Genomic DNA, 13013 nt, shown 5'->3' on the forward strand with positions numbered 1-13013 from the left:
TCTGCTCTGAGAAACCACCTTTGCACGCCTCATAGCCTGCTTTTGTTGGTGTACCGCTACAACCACCAGACCTCAGCGCTGCGATGGGGTTGCTTTGTGCCAAGATGGTCGGCTCTCTCCGAGGTCAAGGCCTCCTCTCCCTTGCTGAACCTGACCAAAAATGTTCTGATGCTTGAGGGCTGCCTTTGCCTGCTGGATAGCAACAGCTGGGGTCCACTTACTTCCAGTTACCGTGGTAGCAACTGTTTGGGCGACATATCAGTCAATGTCATTTCCTACCTTACTTTGGAGCACTGTACTCCTCTCTTAGACTGGACCAGTTGTTTCTTTCAGACTTGGAGACAAGTGTGTGCCTTTTTTTCTCTCCATTTATTGTAGCACCACATCCTGACAGATACTCATCATGATAATCAACCTTTTCTGAACCTCCTACTTAACTTGGTCCTTCGAGCTCGAGCTGACTATTGTCATGGATTCACAGACATTAGAAGGGAAACCTGACCCCCTCCTCATCTGAAAGATTATGAAGTCCAATATCCTGGAATTAGAGATGCTGCACGCCAAACATACAGATATACATGGGTTAAAGGGTGATGGACGTGTGGATGACAATAAAAAGAAGAGGACATGATTGAATTTGATGATCCTGTGACTACTGGTCAGTTTACAATCATGAAGGAAATCTTGGTGACAATGAAGGCTATCCAACATCAAATGGACAAACGCACATGACCAAGTTGGAATTACATCATTTCAGGAGTATATATATATATATATATATATATATATATATATATATTATGTCAGTAAAGTGAGGATGCTTTCAACAATAATGTCATGAATAGTTTTTATTGATGATCAGATCAAATACATGTGAGAAGCACAAAAACACTGTGGACAGATGTTATTAGATTGAAACATGAATAGAGCTGCATGCTGCCCATTGGATCCTGACAGTAACAACAGCAGAGTCAACTGAGACTAATCAATGAATCATGTAGAAGGAAAAATAACTGAGTGTTTGAGTCTGAGACAGATCTGCTTCACAGTGCAGAGTGTGTGATGTTTGATTTCAGCAGCTGATCTTCAGTCAGCAGAGTTTCTGTCCACAGGAGAGACTCTCCCTCCTACAGAGAACACAGAGACTCTCCCTCCTACAGAGGACACAGAGAGACTCTCCCTCCTACAGAGGAACCAGAGAGACTCTCCCTCCTACAGAGGACACAGAGAGACTCTCCCTCCTACAGAGGAACCAGAGAGACTCTCCCTCCTACAGAGGACACAGAGACTCTCCCTCCTACAGAGGACACAGAGAGACTCTCCCTCCTACAGAGGAACCAGAGACTCTCCCTCCTACACAGGAACCAGAGAGACTCTCCCTCCTACAGAGGAACCAGAGACTCTCCCTCCTACACAGGAACCAGAGAGACTCTCCCTCCTACAGAGGAACCAGAGACTCTCCCTCCTACACAGGAACCAGAGAGACTCTCCCTCCTACAGAGGAACCAGAGAGACTCTCCCTCCTACAGAGGAACCAGAGAGACTCTCCCTCCTACAGAGAAACCAGAGAGACTCTCCCTCCTACAGAGGAACCAGAGAGACTCTCCCTCCTACAGAGGAACCAGAGAGACTGAACCAGACCAGAGCCCAAACCCAGCATACAGAGGTTCAGTGAATGTGGTGTTGAAGGTATGGAGGTGGATCAGTGTATCAGAGGAGCCTCTGTAGAAGGACAGAGTGCCAGCAGGACAGTCCACATACACTGCTACTCTGTTAGAGACAGAGGAGGAGGAGGAGGAAGTGATGGGTGTTGCTATGTTATTGTGACAGACAGAGTAACCATCATCAGAGCACTTCAGACTCCAGGACTGATCATTCATTCCAAACTCACAGTCATAACTGTTTCCTCTCCTTTTGATTCTTCTGTAACTCACTGATATATAAATGTCTCCTCTCCTCTCAACCTCCCAGTAACAGCGACCAGTCAGAACATTTCTACACAGCAGCTGAGGACAGGATTCAAATCTGTCTGGATGATCAGGATATGACTGAACCTCATACACATCTGTCACCTTCCTGTTGTTGTCAGACAGTTTGAGGTTTCTATTCATTGTGTTTGGATCCAGTTCCAGTTCACAGGCATCTGATGGAGAGAACGAGACACAATACAGCTGCAGTTTATCATCTGTTGATTTATTAACTACTTTACTGAAACCATTCAAACTTAAACCATCTCCATGACAACTGAGACACTCCATCACTGAGGAAGACCATGAGATGTGACTGAAAGCTTTGGACATACAGAGTAAGTGAACCTTTAACAGTTCAGTTAGAACATGAACAGTCAACATGACAGTGATATTCAGTAATATTCATGTTTGTTCATCAGGTTTGGTGTAAATTGAAGGTCTTTGCACATCAAGTCTGTTATTTTCATCTCAAACTGTCGTCTGTTACAAACACATTTTAGTCCAAATGCTCCAAACAGCTGAAGTCAGTATGAATGAATGAACTTTATCTGCAGGAGAGACATGAGGGACATTTTGGAGCAGGTAGCGCCACCATGTGGACATTTATAAAACATTTCTCTTTTAACTCCTGAACTGTGACCAACAGAAGGAAATGTCTGTTTCATGGATTCATTGGTTCAAGATAAATGTCAGTTTAGGCCACGCCCATTTCTGACTAAACACATTTTCCATCATTTTGAACTTTTTTCACTTCTTTTACATATTTCATCCAGTTTTTCTCAAAGTTCTCATGAATCAAACTGAAAACACACTCACACTTCCTCAGACCAGGTTTCACTCTCTGCGGTCCACCATGGTCCATCCTGGAGGAAGAGACAAAGACACAATCAGCTTCATACACCTTCACTCATATCCACCATTAAACATGAACCACAGTCCCTCAGTTAGTCAGAGTGTCTGTCCATCTGTCCATACCTGACCTGAGAGTGTCCACCTGTCTGTCCATACCTGAGAGTGTCCACCTGTCTGTCCATACCTGAGAGTGTCTGTCTGTCTGTCCATACCTGAGAGTGTCCATCTATCTGTCCATACCTGAGAGTGTCCACCTGTCTGTCCATACCTGAGAGTGTCCACCTGTCTGTCCATACCTGAGAGTGTCCAGTCTCCAGTGTGGATCCTCCAGTCCAGCATACAGTAACTCCCCTCCTGAGTCTCCTGGATGATTGTAGCTCAGGTCCAGCTCTCTCAGATGGGAGGGGTTGCACCTCAGAGCTGAGGCCAGAGAAGCACAGCCTTCCTCTGTGATCAGACATGCTGACAGACTGAAAACACACAACACTTCATCTAATGAGCTTAAAAACATTCTCAACTCAATAAACAGGATTTTGTCCTTCAGGCCTTTATGTTGACACTCAGCACCCCCTGCTGTATGTTGGTGTCATGCAGATACATTTTAGGTTAGTAGAAGGAGAGAAAGCACATGTTGCTGCTGTAGGCTGCAACTGCTGAAGCTCAGAGTTTAATCTGATTCTGTTTTTACTTTGACAGAAGAAATAACTTTGAAGCTTTATCAGCATATCTAAAAAAAAATCTGACCTGAGAGTTTCCAGTCCACAGTGTGGACTCTCCAGTCCAGCAGAAAGCTGCTTCACTCCTGAATCCTGCAAGTTGTTGTTACTCAGGTCCAGATCTCTCAGACTAGAGGACCGGGAGCTGAGAACTGAGGACAGAGCTGCACAGCTTCTCTCCGAGAGGTTACAGTCAGTCAACCTGAAGAGTTGATTAGAATAAAAGAATTGCAAACATTACTTTTCTTCATTGAGCAAAGATGACACTACATTAATCTGGATAGTTCTGTGTGCACCTACAGAGCTTTGTTGGAGGCTTTGACCACTGGCAGCAGCCTCAGAAGAGCCTCCTCTGAAGCAGAGTATTTCTTCAGGTCAAACACGTCCAGATCTTTTTCTGATGACAGTAAGATGAATCCCAGAGCTGACCACTGAGCAGGAGACAGTTTATCTGTGGAGAGACTTCCTGATCTCAGGTACTGTTGGATCTCCTCCACTAGAGAACGATCATTCAGTTCATTCAGACAGTGGAACAGATTGATGCTTCTCTCTGCAGACACATTCTCACTGATCTTCTTCTTGATGTACTCGACTGTTTTCTGATAGGTCTGTGAGCTACTTCCTGTCTGTGTCAGCAGACTTCGCAGGAGAGTCTGATTGGTCTGCAGTGAAAGACCCAGGAGGAAGCGGAGGAACAAGTCCAGGTGTCCATTTGGACTCTTTAAGGCCTCGTCCACAGCACTCTGGTAGAGTTGTTTTAGTTTAGGTTTCTCTTTGAACACTTCAGACCACCAGGATGTTGTTTGTTTTGCTTTCAGCAGATTGACTCCAGACTTGATGAATGTCAGATGGACATGAAGAGCAGCCAGAAACTCCTGAACGCTCAGATGGACGAAGCAGAACACCTTGTCCTGGTACAGCCCTCTCTCCTCTTTAAAGACCTGTGTGAACACTCCTGAGTACACTGAGGCTGCTCTGATATCGATGCCACACTCTGTCAGGTCTGATTCATAGAAGATCAGGTTGCCTTTCTGCAGCTGCTCAAAAGCCAGTTTTCCCAGAGACTCAATCATCTTCCAGCTCTCTGGACTCCAGTGTGGATCTGTCTCAACTCCTCCATCATACTTGATGTTCTTCAGTTTGGACTGAACCACCAGGAAGTGGATGTACATCTCAGTCAGGGTCTTGGGCAGCTCTCGTCTCTCTCTGCTTTTCATGGTCTTCAGAACTGTAGCAGTGATCCAGCAGAAGACTGGGATGTGGCACATGATGTGGAGGCTTCGGGATGTCTTGATGTGGGAGATGATGGTGCTGGCCTGCTTCTTATCTCTGAATCTCTTCCTGAAGTACTCCTCCTTCTGTGGGTCAGTGAACCCTCTGACCTCTGTCAGCATGCCAACACACTCAGGAGGGATCTGATTGGCTGCTGCAGGTCGTGTGGTTATCCAGAGGCGAGCAGAGGGAAGCAGTTTCCCCCTGATGAGGTTTGTCAGCAGCACATCCACTGAGGTGGACTCTGTAACATCAGTCAGGATCTCAGTGTTGTGGAAGTCCAGAGGAAGTCGACACTCATCCAGACCGTCAAAGATGAACACAACCTGGAACTCTTCAAACCTGCAGATTCCTGCTTCTTTGGTTTCAGTAAAGAAGTGATGCACAAGTTCCACCAAGCTGTACTTTTTCTCTTTCAGCACATTCAGCTCTCTGAAAGTGAATGGAAATGTGAAGTGTATGTCCTGGTTGGCTTTGTCTTCAGCCCAGTCCAGAGTGAACTTCTGTGTTAAGACTGTTTTCCCAATGCCAGCCACTCCCTTTGTCATCACTGTTCTGATTGGTTCATCTCTTCCAGGTGAGGCTTTAAAGATGTCTTCTTGTCTGATTGTTGTTTCTGGTCTGTCTGGTTTCCTGGATGCTGTTTCAATCTGTCTGACCTCATGTTCATCATTGACCTCTGCAGTCCCTCCCTCTGTGATGTAGAGCGGTGTGTAGATCTGATTCAGAAGGGTTGGGTTTCCTGCTTTTGCGATCCCCTCAAACACACACTGGAACTTCTTCTGCAGGTTAGACTTGAGTTTACGTCGACACTTTGCAGCACGAGCTCCTGAATGAACAAACAACAAATGAAATCAGTGAGTGGGTCCTACAGAAAGTCTAGAAATCTGAACATGTAAGTGTGTCTGTGTAGTTTTTCCTCCTCCATCAGTTTTATTCAGCTCATCAGTGGAGGACAAACAACCTCAGTTTGAAATATAAACCTCTCCCATGCTGCCTCCATTTCCTCTCCGTCATGTTAAATCTGTTAAAATCCTCTTACTGCTCTGCAGACGCTCAGCCAGCTCCTCCTGCTTCATTCTCCTCAGGAAGTGCAGTGTGATCTTCAGAAATGCCTCTCTGCTGCTCCTCCTCTGCTCTTCCTCCTCACCGTCCAACACCTCCTCATCCTCACTCTGACTCTCTAAGCATTCTGGGTCATCTGGACTCAGACCCCTCTGGACTCTCTTCAGCTCGTTCTTCACAAAAGTGACGATGTTCTCCTCCAGCAGCTGGAACAGAAAGATAAAGTGAACATTTCATTTAAACTGGTAGAACACAACATGTGATTCATGTGTCAGTCTGAAGGCCTGCTGGTCTAAACAGAGCAGCATGGACACTATTAGGACCTGAATGCTACTTTACTATTTCATCTGTGGTTGATGGAGTTAATAGTAAAAGGTGTGTTTGTACATGTACACACCATAAATATGGAGTCCAGCTGTGTTTGATGCTGCTGTGCAGACTGATCACTGGGAACCTCTGAGCTCTGCTGCTGAACTCTGTGGAGAAAACATCACGTTTAAGGACATTTAATGACTCAAATCTGCACTCAGCTTATTAAAGATGTTCTGTCATGATGACTAAATGAACTCCTGTAAATGCTGCTCTGATTACTGGATGTTAAATTCTTACCTTCTAACAACAGTTTGTCCATCTTTAAACTTAATAACACGACCCATAGACCAGTCACTCTTCATGGACACACAGCTGGGTTCAGGAGAGCCTGCTTTCTGCTGCTGCATCCTGATACTAATAAAACAGACAAAAGCATGAAGTTTAAAACCAAAGAAATGAAGGATGAATCATCAGTTTAAATGTCAGATTAAATAGAAGAAATGTTTCAGAACAGAGTGACTGATGAGTTCATATTGCTGCAGTGATGAAAAGAGGATGGCAGCGACTTGGTCATGAGTCAACAGAAGAAGAAGGAAGTGAGGATGTTCTACAGCAGTTCTTTGGCTCAGTAACAATCTGTGTTAACCTCAATAACTAAAGATGGAAGTATAAACATCCCAGTTCACCTTCAACACAGCAGCTTTAACTCTGTAAAAGACAGACTTTCTGTAAATTATGAGAATTATCTTCTGTCCATTTTCCCATCTGATCCATAAAGATTCTGATCATAACATTAAAAACATTTTCTGAATTTAATGGGACAATTTATTTTTGTATTTTTTTAGAAGAGAGTTGGAAGAAGAAGAAGAAATGAAAAAAGGTGTTTCATTCTAGACACTAGATTGTGATGCTGTTCTTGTCTGTTCCTGTTCCTCTTGTTTCCTGTTCTTGCTGGTTTCAACCTTATTTGAACTGCTTTCCCTTTATGGTCTGTAAGCCTGTCTGTTGGTTTCTGAGCATTAAAGCTGTTTCCATTTAACCTGTCTGTGGTGTTTGTGCCTGGTTCACCTGCTCCACCCCACATAACACAGGAGGTTTATTCAGCCCAAATAGCCAACCAAACATTTTTAACTTCTTACCTTCCATCAGCAGGTTGTCCGTCTTTAAACCTAATAGGACGATGCTTAGACCGGTCACTCTTCATGGACACACAGCTGGGTTCAGGAGAGTCTGCTCTCTGCTGCTGCATCCTGATACAAACAATGAACAAATCAAAGAGTTTAAAAAGATGAATTTTGAGCAGACTGTCAGCAGCTGAAGTTTTAGAAGCAGAATGAAAATCAGTAAGAAGACAGTGGATGAGAAACGTTTTCCTGTTCATCAAAATGTCATCTGATGAAAGATGCTGTCTCATCTTAGTTGATTAGTTGACTAATCAGTGGTTGAGCTCTTTGTTAACTCACAAAGTTAGTAGTTCATTCTGAGTTATTGTGACTTATTATTCAGTAGTTGAGTGTCAGATGTGACAGTGAGTGTGAATAATGATGGTGGAGTGATGTGAGTGGAGAACAGTGATGGACAGTTAGAGATCCTCATCTCACCTCTGAGCTTTGGTCTGGCTGTCATGTTCCCCACACAGAGAGCTTTTAGAGGGAGGGACTCCCTCCTCTCTGTCCTCACACTGATCCATAGCAGAGAAACACCTTCACACAAACACAACAACATGCTCATTCATTACAACCAGCTGCACATCACACAGGTCTGCACTGCTGTCTAACATCCTGTCATTATTCATTCCACCACCAGATGGAGCCACAGTAACAAACTATTTAAAGACTTTCACTCAGCTTTAATGTTTAATAACTAAGTTTCTGAATGTTCCACTGACTTTTCATTTGCCTGATTAAATAACTGAATATCATGTTGTAGTCAAGACCAAGACCAGAGAATACCAAGAGAGATTCAGCAAAAGAGCAGGAATGTGGTGATGAACAAGCTGTGTGTTAATCTTTGTATATAATGTTCACCTGGGTGTGTGAGAGTCAGGATAATTAAAGAAATCCTTTTCTATTTTTGGCATGAGCAGAACACGGTATAGATATAGTGCAATACAATAAATCCTACTTTTTTCAGTTTTTGTTAACATTGTCAAAAAAGAGGTAATTCTACTTTATGTTTATTCCTGAGGTTTCATTAAGTGATGATGTATCAGGGTGAATCATGGATGTTAATGGGATGGACAAACTATCAGGAACACCAGTGAATATAATGAAGCCTAAAACATCATCACTTCATAAAACCTCAGGAATGAACATAAAGCAGAATTATAAACTGTCTGTACGGAGGATCAGCTCCACCTGTCTGTCTGTATGGAGGATCAGCTCCACCTGTCTGTCTGTATGGAGGATCAGCTCCACCTGTCTGTCTATAGGGAGGATCAGCTCCACCTGTCTGTCTGTACGGAGGATCAGCTCCACCTGTCTGTCTGTACGAGGATCAGCTCCACCTGTCTGTCTGTACGAGGATCAGCTCCACCTGTCTGTCTGTCTATACGAGGATCAGCTCCACCTGTCTGTCTGTCTGTCTGTACGGAGGATCAGCTCCACCTCTGCTGCTGTTTGCTGTCATGGCTGTTAATCACTCACCCATCTGTGAAACAAAGTCTCTTCGTGGTAACTGTGGATTATTTATTAATTATATTACTTATTAATATTTTGTGAAAAAAACCAACAGTCACTTTAGCCTGTTTATCTAAAGTTTAGTACAATGAATGTCATTGTACCCAAAGCCTTAAACAGCCAGGTTCAGGTGTTGGCTGTATATTCCATGTTCATACTCATATAACTCAGTTTATAGTATTAGCAGTCAGTGAAAGTCATAGTGGAACAATGAGCAGTACAGTAGTTATATTAATATCAATGCACATTATTATTTCTTAAGTTAAATAAAGTGACAGAAAATAACAGTCCTGTAATAAATATGAAATGTTTAAAAACAGTTTTAAGGTATTGTTTTAGGTTCACAGTGTTGATGTCCTGCTGTGAATTTCATTGTACAGATGTTTCTAATAGTTTGTATTATTTTATGGATGTAATATCTTCTATGTTTTCATGTATAGGTAGACAGCAGAGCCTCAATATGAACACATCCTGTAATTAAACAAACAGCAGAGTTGAGTTGCATCACACTGGTGTTTCTATTTTTCTGGCCACTTCAGGTTGAATTCCAGCTTTGGCTAAATGAAGCTTTTCTCATTTCTTCCAGCAGTGAGTAAACAAAGCAACGTAACAGCTGTGTGAAATATATCAGCAGCTTCAACCAGCCAGCGATAGTGCCATCAACATTTAAACAAGCAGAAGAAGAAGAAACATGTAACTCACAGCAGGAGGTTTTTAAGGTCTGTTGGTTCACAAACAGTCTCATCTCTCTGTGTTCATCTTTAATCTGAAGTCTTCTTTAAGGAAATCTGATCACAGAACAGCAGCTCTGAACTTTGGAGCAACTGAAGTCAAACATTAACAGACAGGATAAATATTTATCAGCTGTTGCTCATGTGGGAATGTTGGGTCTCTTTAAAGTTAACACCTGAAGAGTTCGGATTAGAACTGCTCTATGTGGAAAGAGCCTTGTTGTGATTTGGCGCTATACAAATAAAGATTGATTGATTGATTGATTGAATCATGTGTCCTCATAAACATATTGTCCTCATTAATGCTGATAAAACCTCACTGTCATCAAACACACTGCAGATTAACACACTATTAGAGTCATTAGCTGCTAATAGATTTAAATGTGTAAAAACATGATGATGGTTACTCTGTCCATTAAATCTTCACCTCTACATGTTGTCCATTAAAATTAATAGTATGACAGAGTTCACACATGAACAGCTAAACTGTTCAGAGATCAGTCTTTTACATGTTCAGATAACTTGTTGTCTACCAGCTGCAGACACTTTCCAACAGGCTGATTTATTGGAGCAGGTCAGTGATGTGTGCTGTAGTTATACTGTTTTATGATCTTTCAATTTAAAAAAAGCAACTGATGTGAGATTTGTTGTAGTGATCTCAGCTGGGAAGCATAGTTTTTGGACTTTTTCTCTAATCTTTGATTTTTGCTGAAATATTGGATCATTTGAACATTTATTGAAATGAAAGCATGTGAGAAGTTTAGAGGGAAAAATCACTATTTTGTGGAGCTGTTAACAACTCATAGACATATCCCTGCTGAAAAAAACAGCTCAAACCAGCTTAAGATGATAGCTGGTTTAGCTGGTCTACCAGGCTGGACAAGCTGGTTTGTCAGTATAGTTGGCCAGCTGGTCAAGTTGAATAGCCAGCTGGGCTTTGCCAGTCAGACCAGCAAGTTAAAAAAAAGGAATGAATTAAATTTTTAGAGAACTTACATGGACTGCCCCATGTAATATACAAAAATTAATAATTTCATACATTTTATTTTATATGAGATACGATTAGTTCACCATTTTCTTGTGATGGTGACACATTTATATTTAAACTTACACATTGTGATTTTGGTAATGACAACAGCAATAATAATAATATCAATAATAGTAATAATAATTAGAATAATTTCACAAGACAATCAAGTTGTTTTTTTTACAGCACAAATTGGCACACAGGAAATGAAATGTAATTATATTTTATACTTTACATAAGTATGTATTTTATGCATGGTTTTATGGAGTTTATGGATTCTTTGGATCTTATCTAATTTATGTAAACTGCATGTCTGTTATTGGTAAGCCAAAGACAATTTTCCACCATGGTGGACAATAAACTTCTATTCTATCATCATCTAACCAAAAAAGTATCAAAGCTAAAGTGTACTCAAGACCATAACAGTTTGACCAGTTAATAGATGATGGATAGATAGATATGACCACACTGTAAATTATTTCTGGCATTTCACAAGATGTATTATCACTTTACATGCTTTTACTGTGAAGTTTTACAATATCATAATGTATTCAGAATTTTATTGCGAAATTACTGAAACACAGGAAGCTGCCGTTAGAGCTACGTCACTCTGAAGTGTGCCACTCGCTCAGTAACGGTAAGTGTTAATATGCCAAATTTTGTCAATTAAGAATTACTTTTTCGATATGTAGTCAATATTATTTAACCACACGGACCAAACAGTGTTAGTTTTAAGTGCTGTTATCATTTGTTTGTTTTTTGTAGCTGAAGTGAGGAGTTTGCTACAGAGATAACGGACGTTAACGGCTCTCAGTAGCCAGTAATATGCTGTAAATTTACACTACACGGCATTACTGGCTTCTGAGATGCATTACTAGTTTAGTTTACACTAATTGTACAACAGCAACCTGTCAAAACGAATGTCACAGATGTCAGAGTTTACTGTCAGTGTATGTGCATCATCATCATCACAGTGTTTCCCACACATAGACTAATTTGTGGCGGTGCGCCACAGATTCAACACCGGCCGCCACATATTGCGTTTCGTTATACATTTTTTTTTTTAACGCTAATTAAAAAATACGCATCGTATTCGTTAAGCTGCATTTCCTTTTTCCTTTCTCTGCTCTCCCTGCGTCTCTCTCACATAGCTCACACACAAAGCCCCACCCCTCCGTGCACACCGCGTGTGTCTCCATCAGCGAGATCCCCCCCCCCCCCCGTCGGCCGGTTTACCGAAACCGACCAACCAACCAACCCCCCCCCCCCCCCCCCCCCTCGCCGGTCGCCACACATTGCCTTCAGATCTGTGGGAAACACTGCATCATCATCTATGACCAGCTTAATCAGTTAAGGTATCCCACCTAAAATATACTCAAGACCAGTCTGACCAGCTGTGACCAGCCTTGTTGACCAGCCTGTTCAAGCTGGTTTGATTAGCTGGTCTAGAGGGGTTTTGGACACATTGGCTGGTCAGTTGGTCAGGCTGGTCAACCAGCTAGACCAGCTTGACCAGCAACCCTGACCAGCCAATGTGTCCAAAACCCCTCTAGACCAGCTAATCAAACCAGCTTGAACAGGCTGGTCAACAAGGCTGGTCAGGCTGGTCTGACCAGCGAAAGTGTCCAAAACCCCTCTAGACCAGCTAACCAAACCAGCTTAGACCAGCTTGACCAGGCTGGTCAGGCTGGTCAAGCTGACCAACCTGGTCAACAATAATGTTATGAATAGTTTTTATTGATGATCAGATCAAATACTTGTGAGAAGCACAAAAACACTGTGGGCTTCCACAGCTGGACAGTCCGTAAAGTCTTTGAAAGTCCTTTTGACTGTCTGCCTTTGCTTCTACATAAATAATTAGAACTTTAACTTTTAAGTCATCTGTGTACATTATTTTTTTACAACTTTACAAACTATTTCTTTACTTATTGCATTAAATTATGGAATGAAGATTAGATCATGAACATAGAGTATTTATACAAAAGCACTGAATAGAGCTGCATGCTGCTCTTTGGATCCTGACAGTAACAACAGCAGAGTCAACTGAGACTAATCAATGAATCATGTAGAAGGAAAAATAACTGAGTGTTTGAGTCTGAGACAGATCTGCTTCACAGTGCAGAGTGTGTGTGATGTTTGATTTCAGCAGCTGATCTTCAGTCAGCAGAGTTTCTGTCCACAGGAGAGACTCTCCCTCCTACAGAGGAACCAGAGAGACTCTCCCTCCTACAGAGGACAGAAAGAGACTCTCCCTCCTACAGAGGAACCAGAGAGACTCTCCCTCCTACAGAGGACACAGAGAGACTCTCCCTCCTACAGAGGAACCAGAGAGACTCTCCCTCCTACAGAGGACACAGAGAGACTCTCCCTCCTACAGAGGACACAGAGAG

At 42.3% G+C, this 13013-nt stretch overlaps 1 protein-coding gene across 1 annotated transcript in view; it reads right to left on the reverse strand.

Annotated features, from left to right (window-relative positions):
• Nucleotides 1–1655: 1655 nt before the first annotated feature.
• Nucleotides 1656–13013, reverse strand: part of LOC128372965 (NLR family CARD domain-containing protein 3-like) — a gene marked incomplete at its 3' end in the record, with an annotated part of 35539 nt that continues 24181 nt past the window's right edge. Inside the window, exons 14-15 of the mRNA XM_053333214.1 lie at nucleotides 12381–12468; nucleotides 1656–1813 (exon numbers count right to left, since the gene is read on the reverse strand). Coding sequence (XP_053189189.1) covers nucleotides 1656–1813; nucleotides 12381–12468 — 246 coding nt within the window. The remainder of the gene's footprint in view (nucleotides 1814–12380; nucleotides 12469–13013) is intronic.

This window comes from Scomber japonicus, chromosome 1, assembly GCF_027409825.1.
Source record: "Scomber japonicus isolate fScoJap1 chromosome 1, fScoJap1.pri, whole genome shotgun sequence".
NCBI classification, from domain to species: Eukaryota; Metazoa; Chordata; class Actinopteri; order Scombriformes; family Scombridae; genus Scomber; species Scomber japonicus.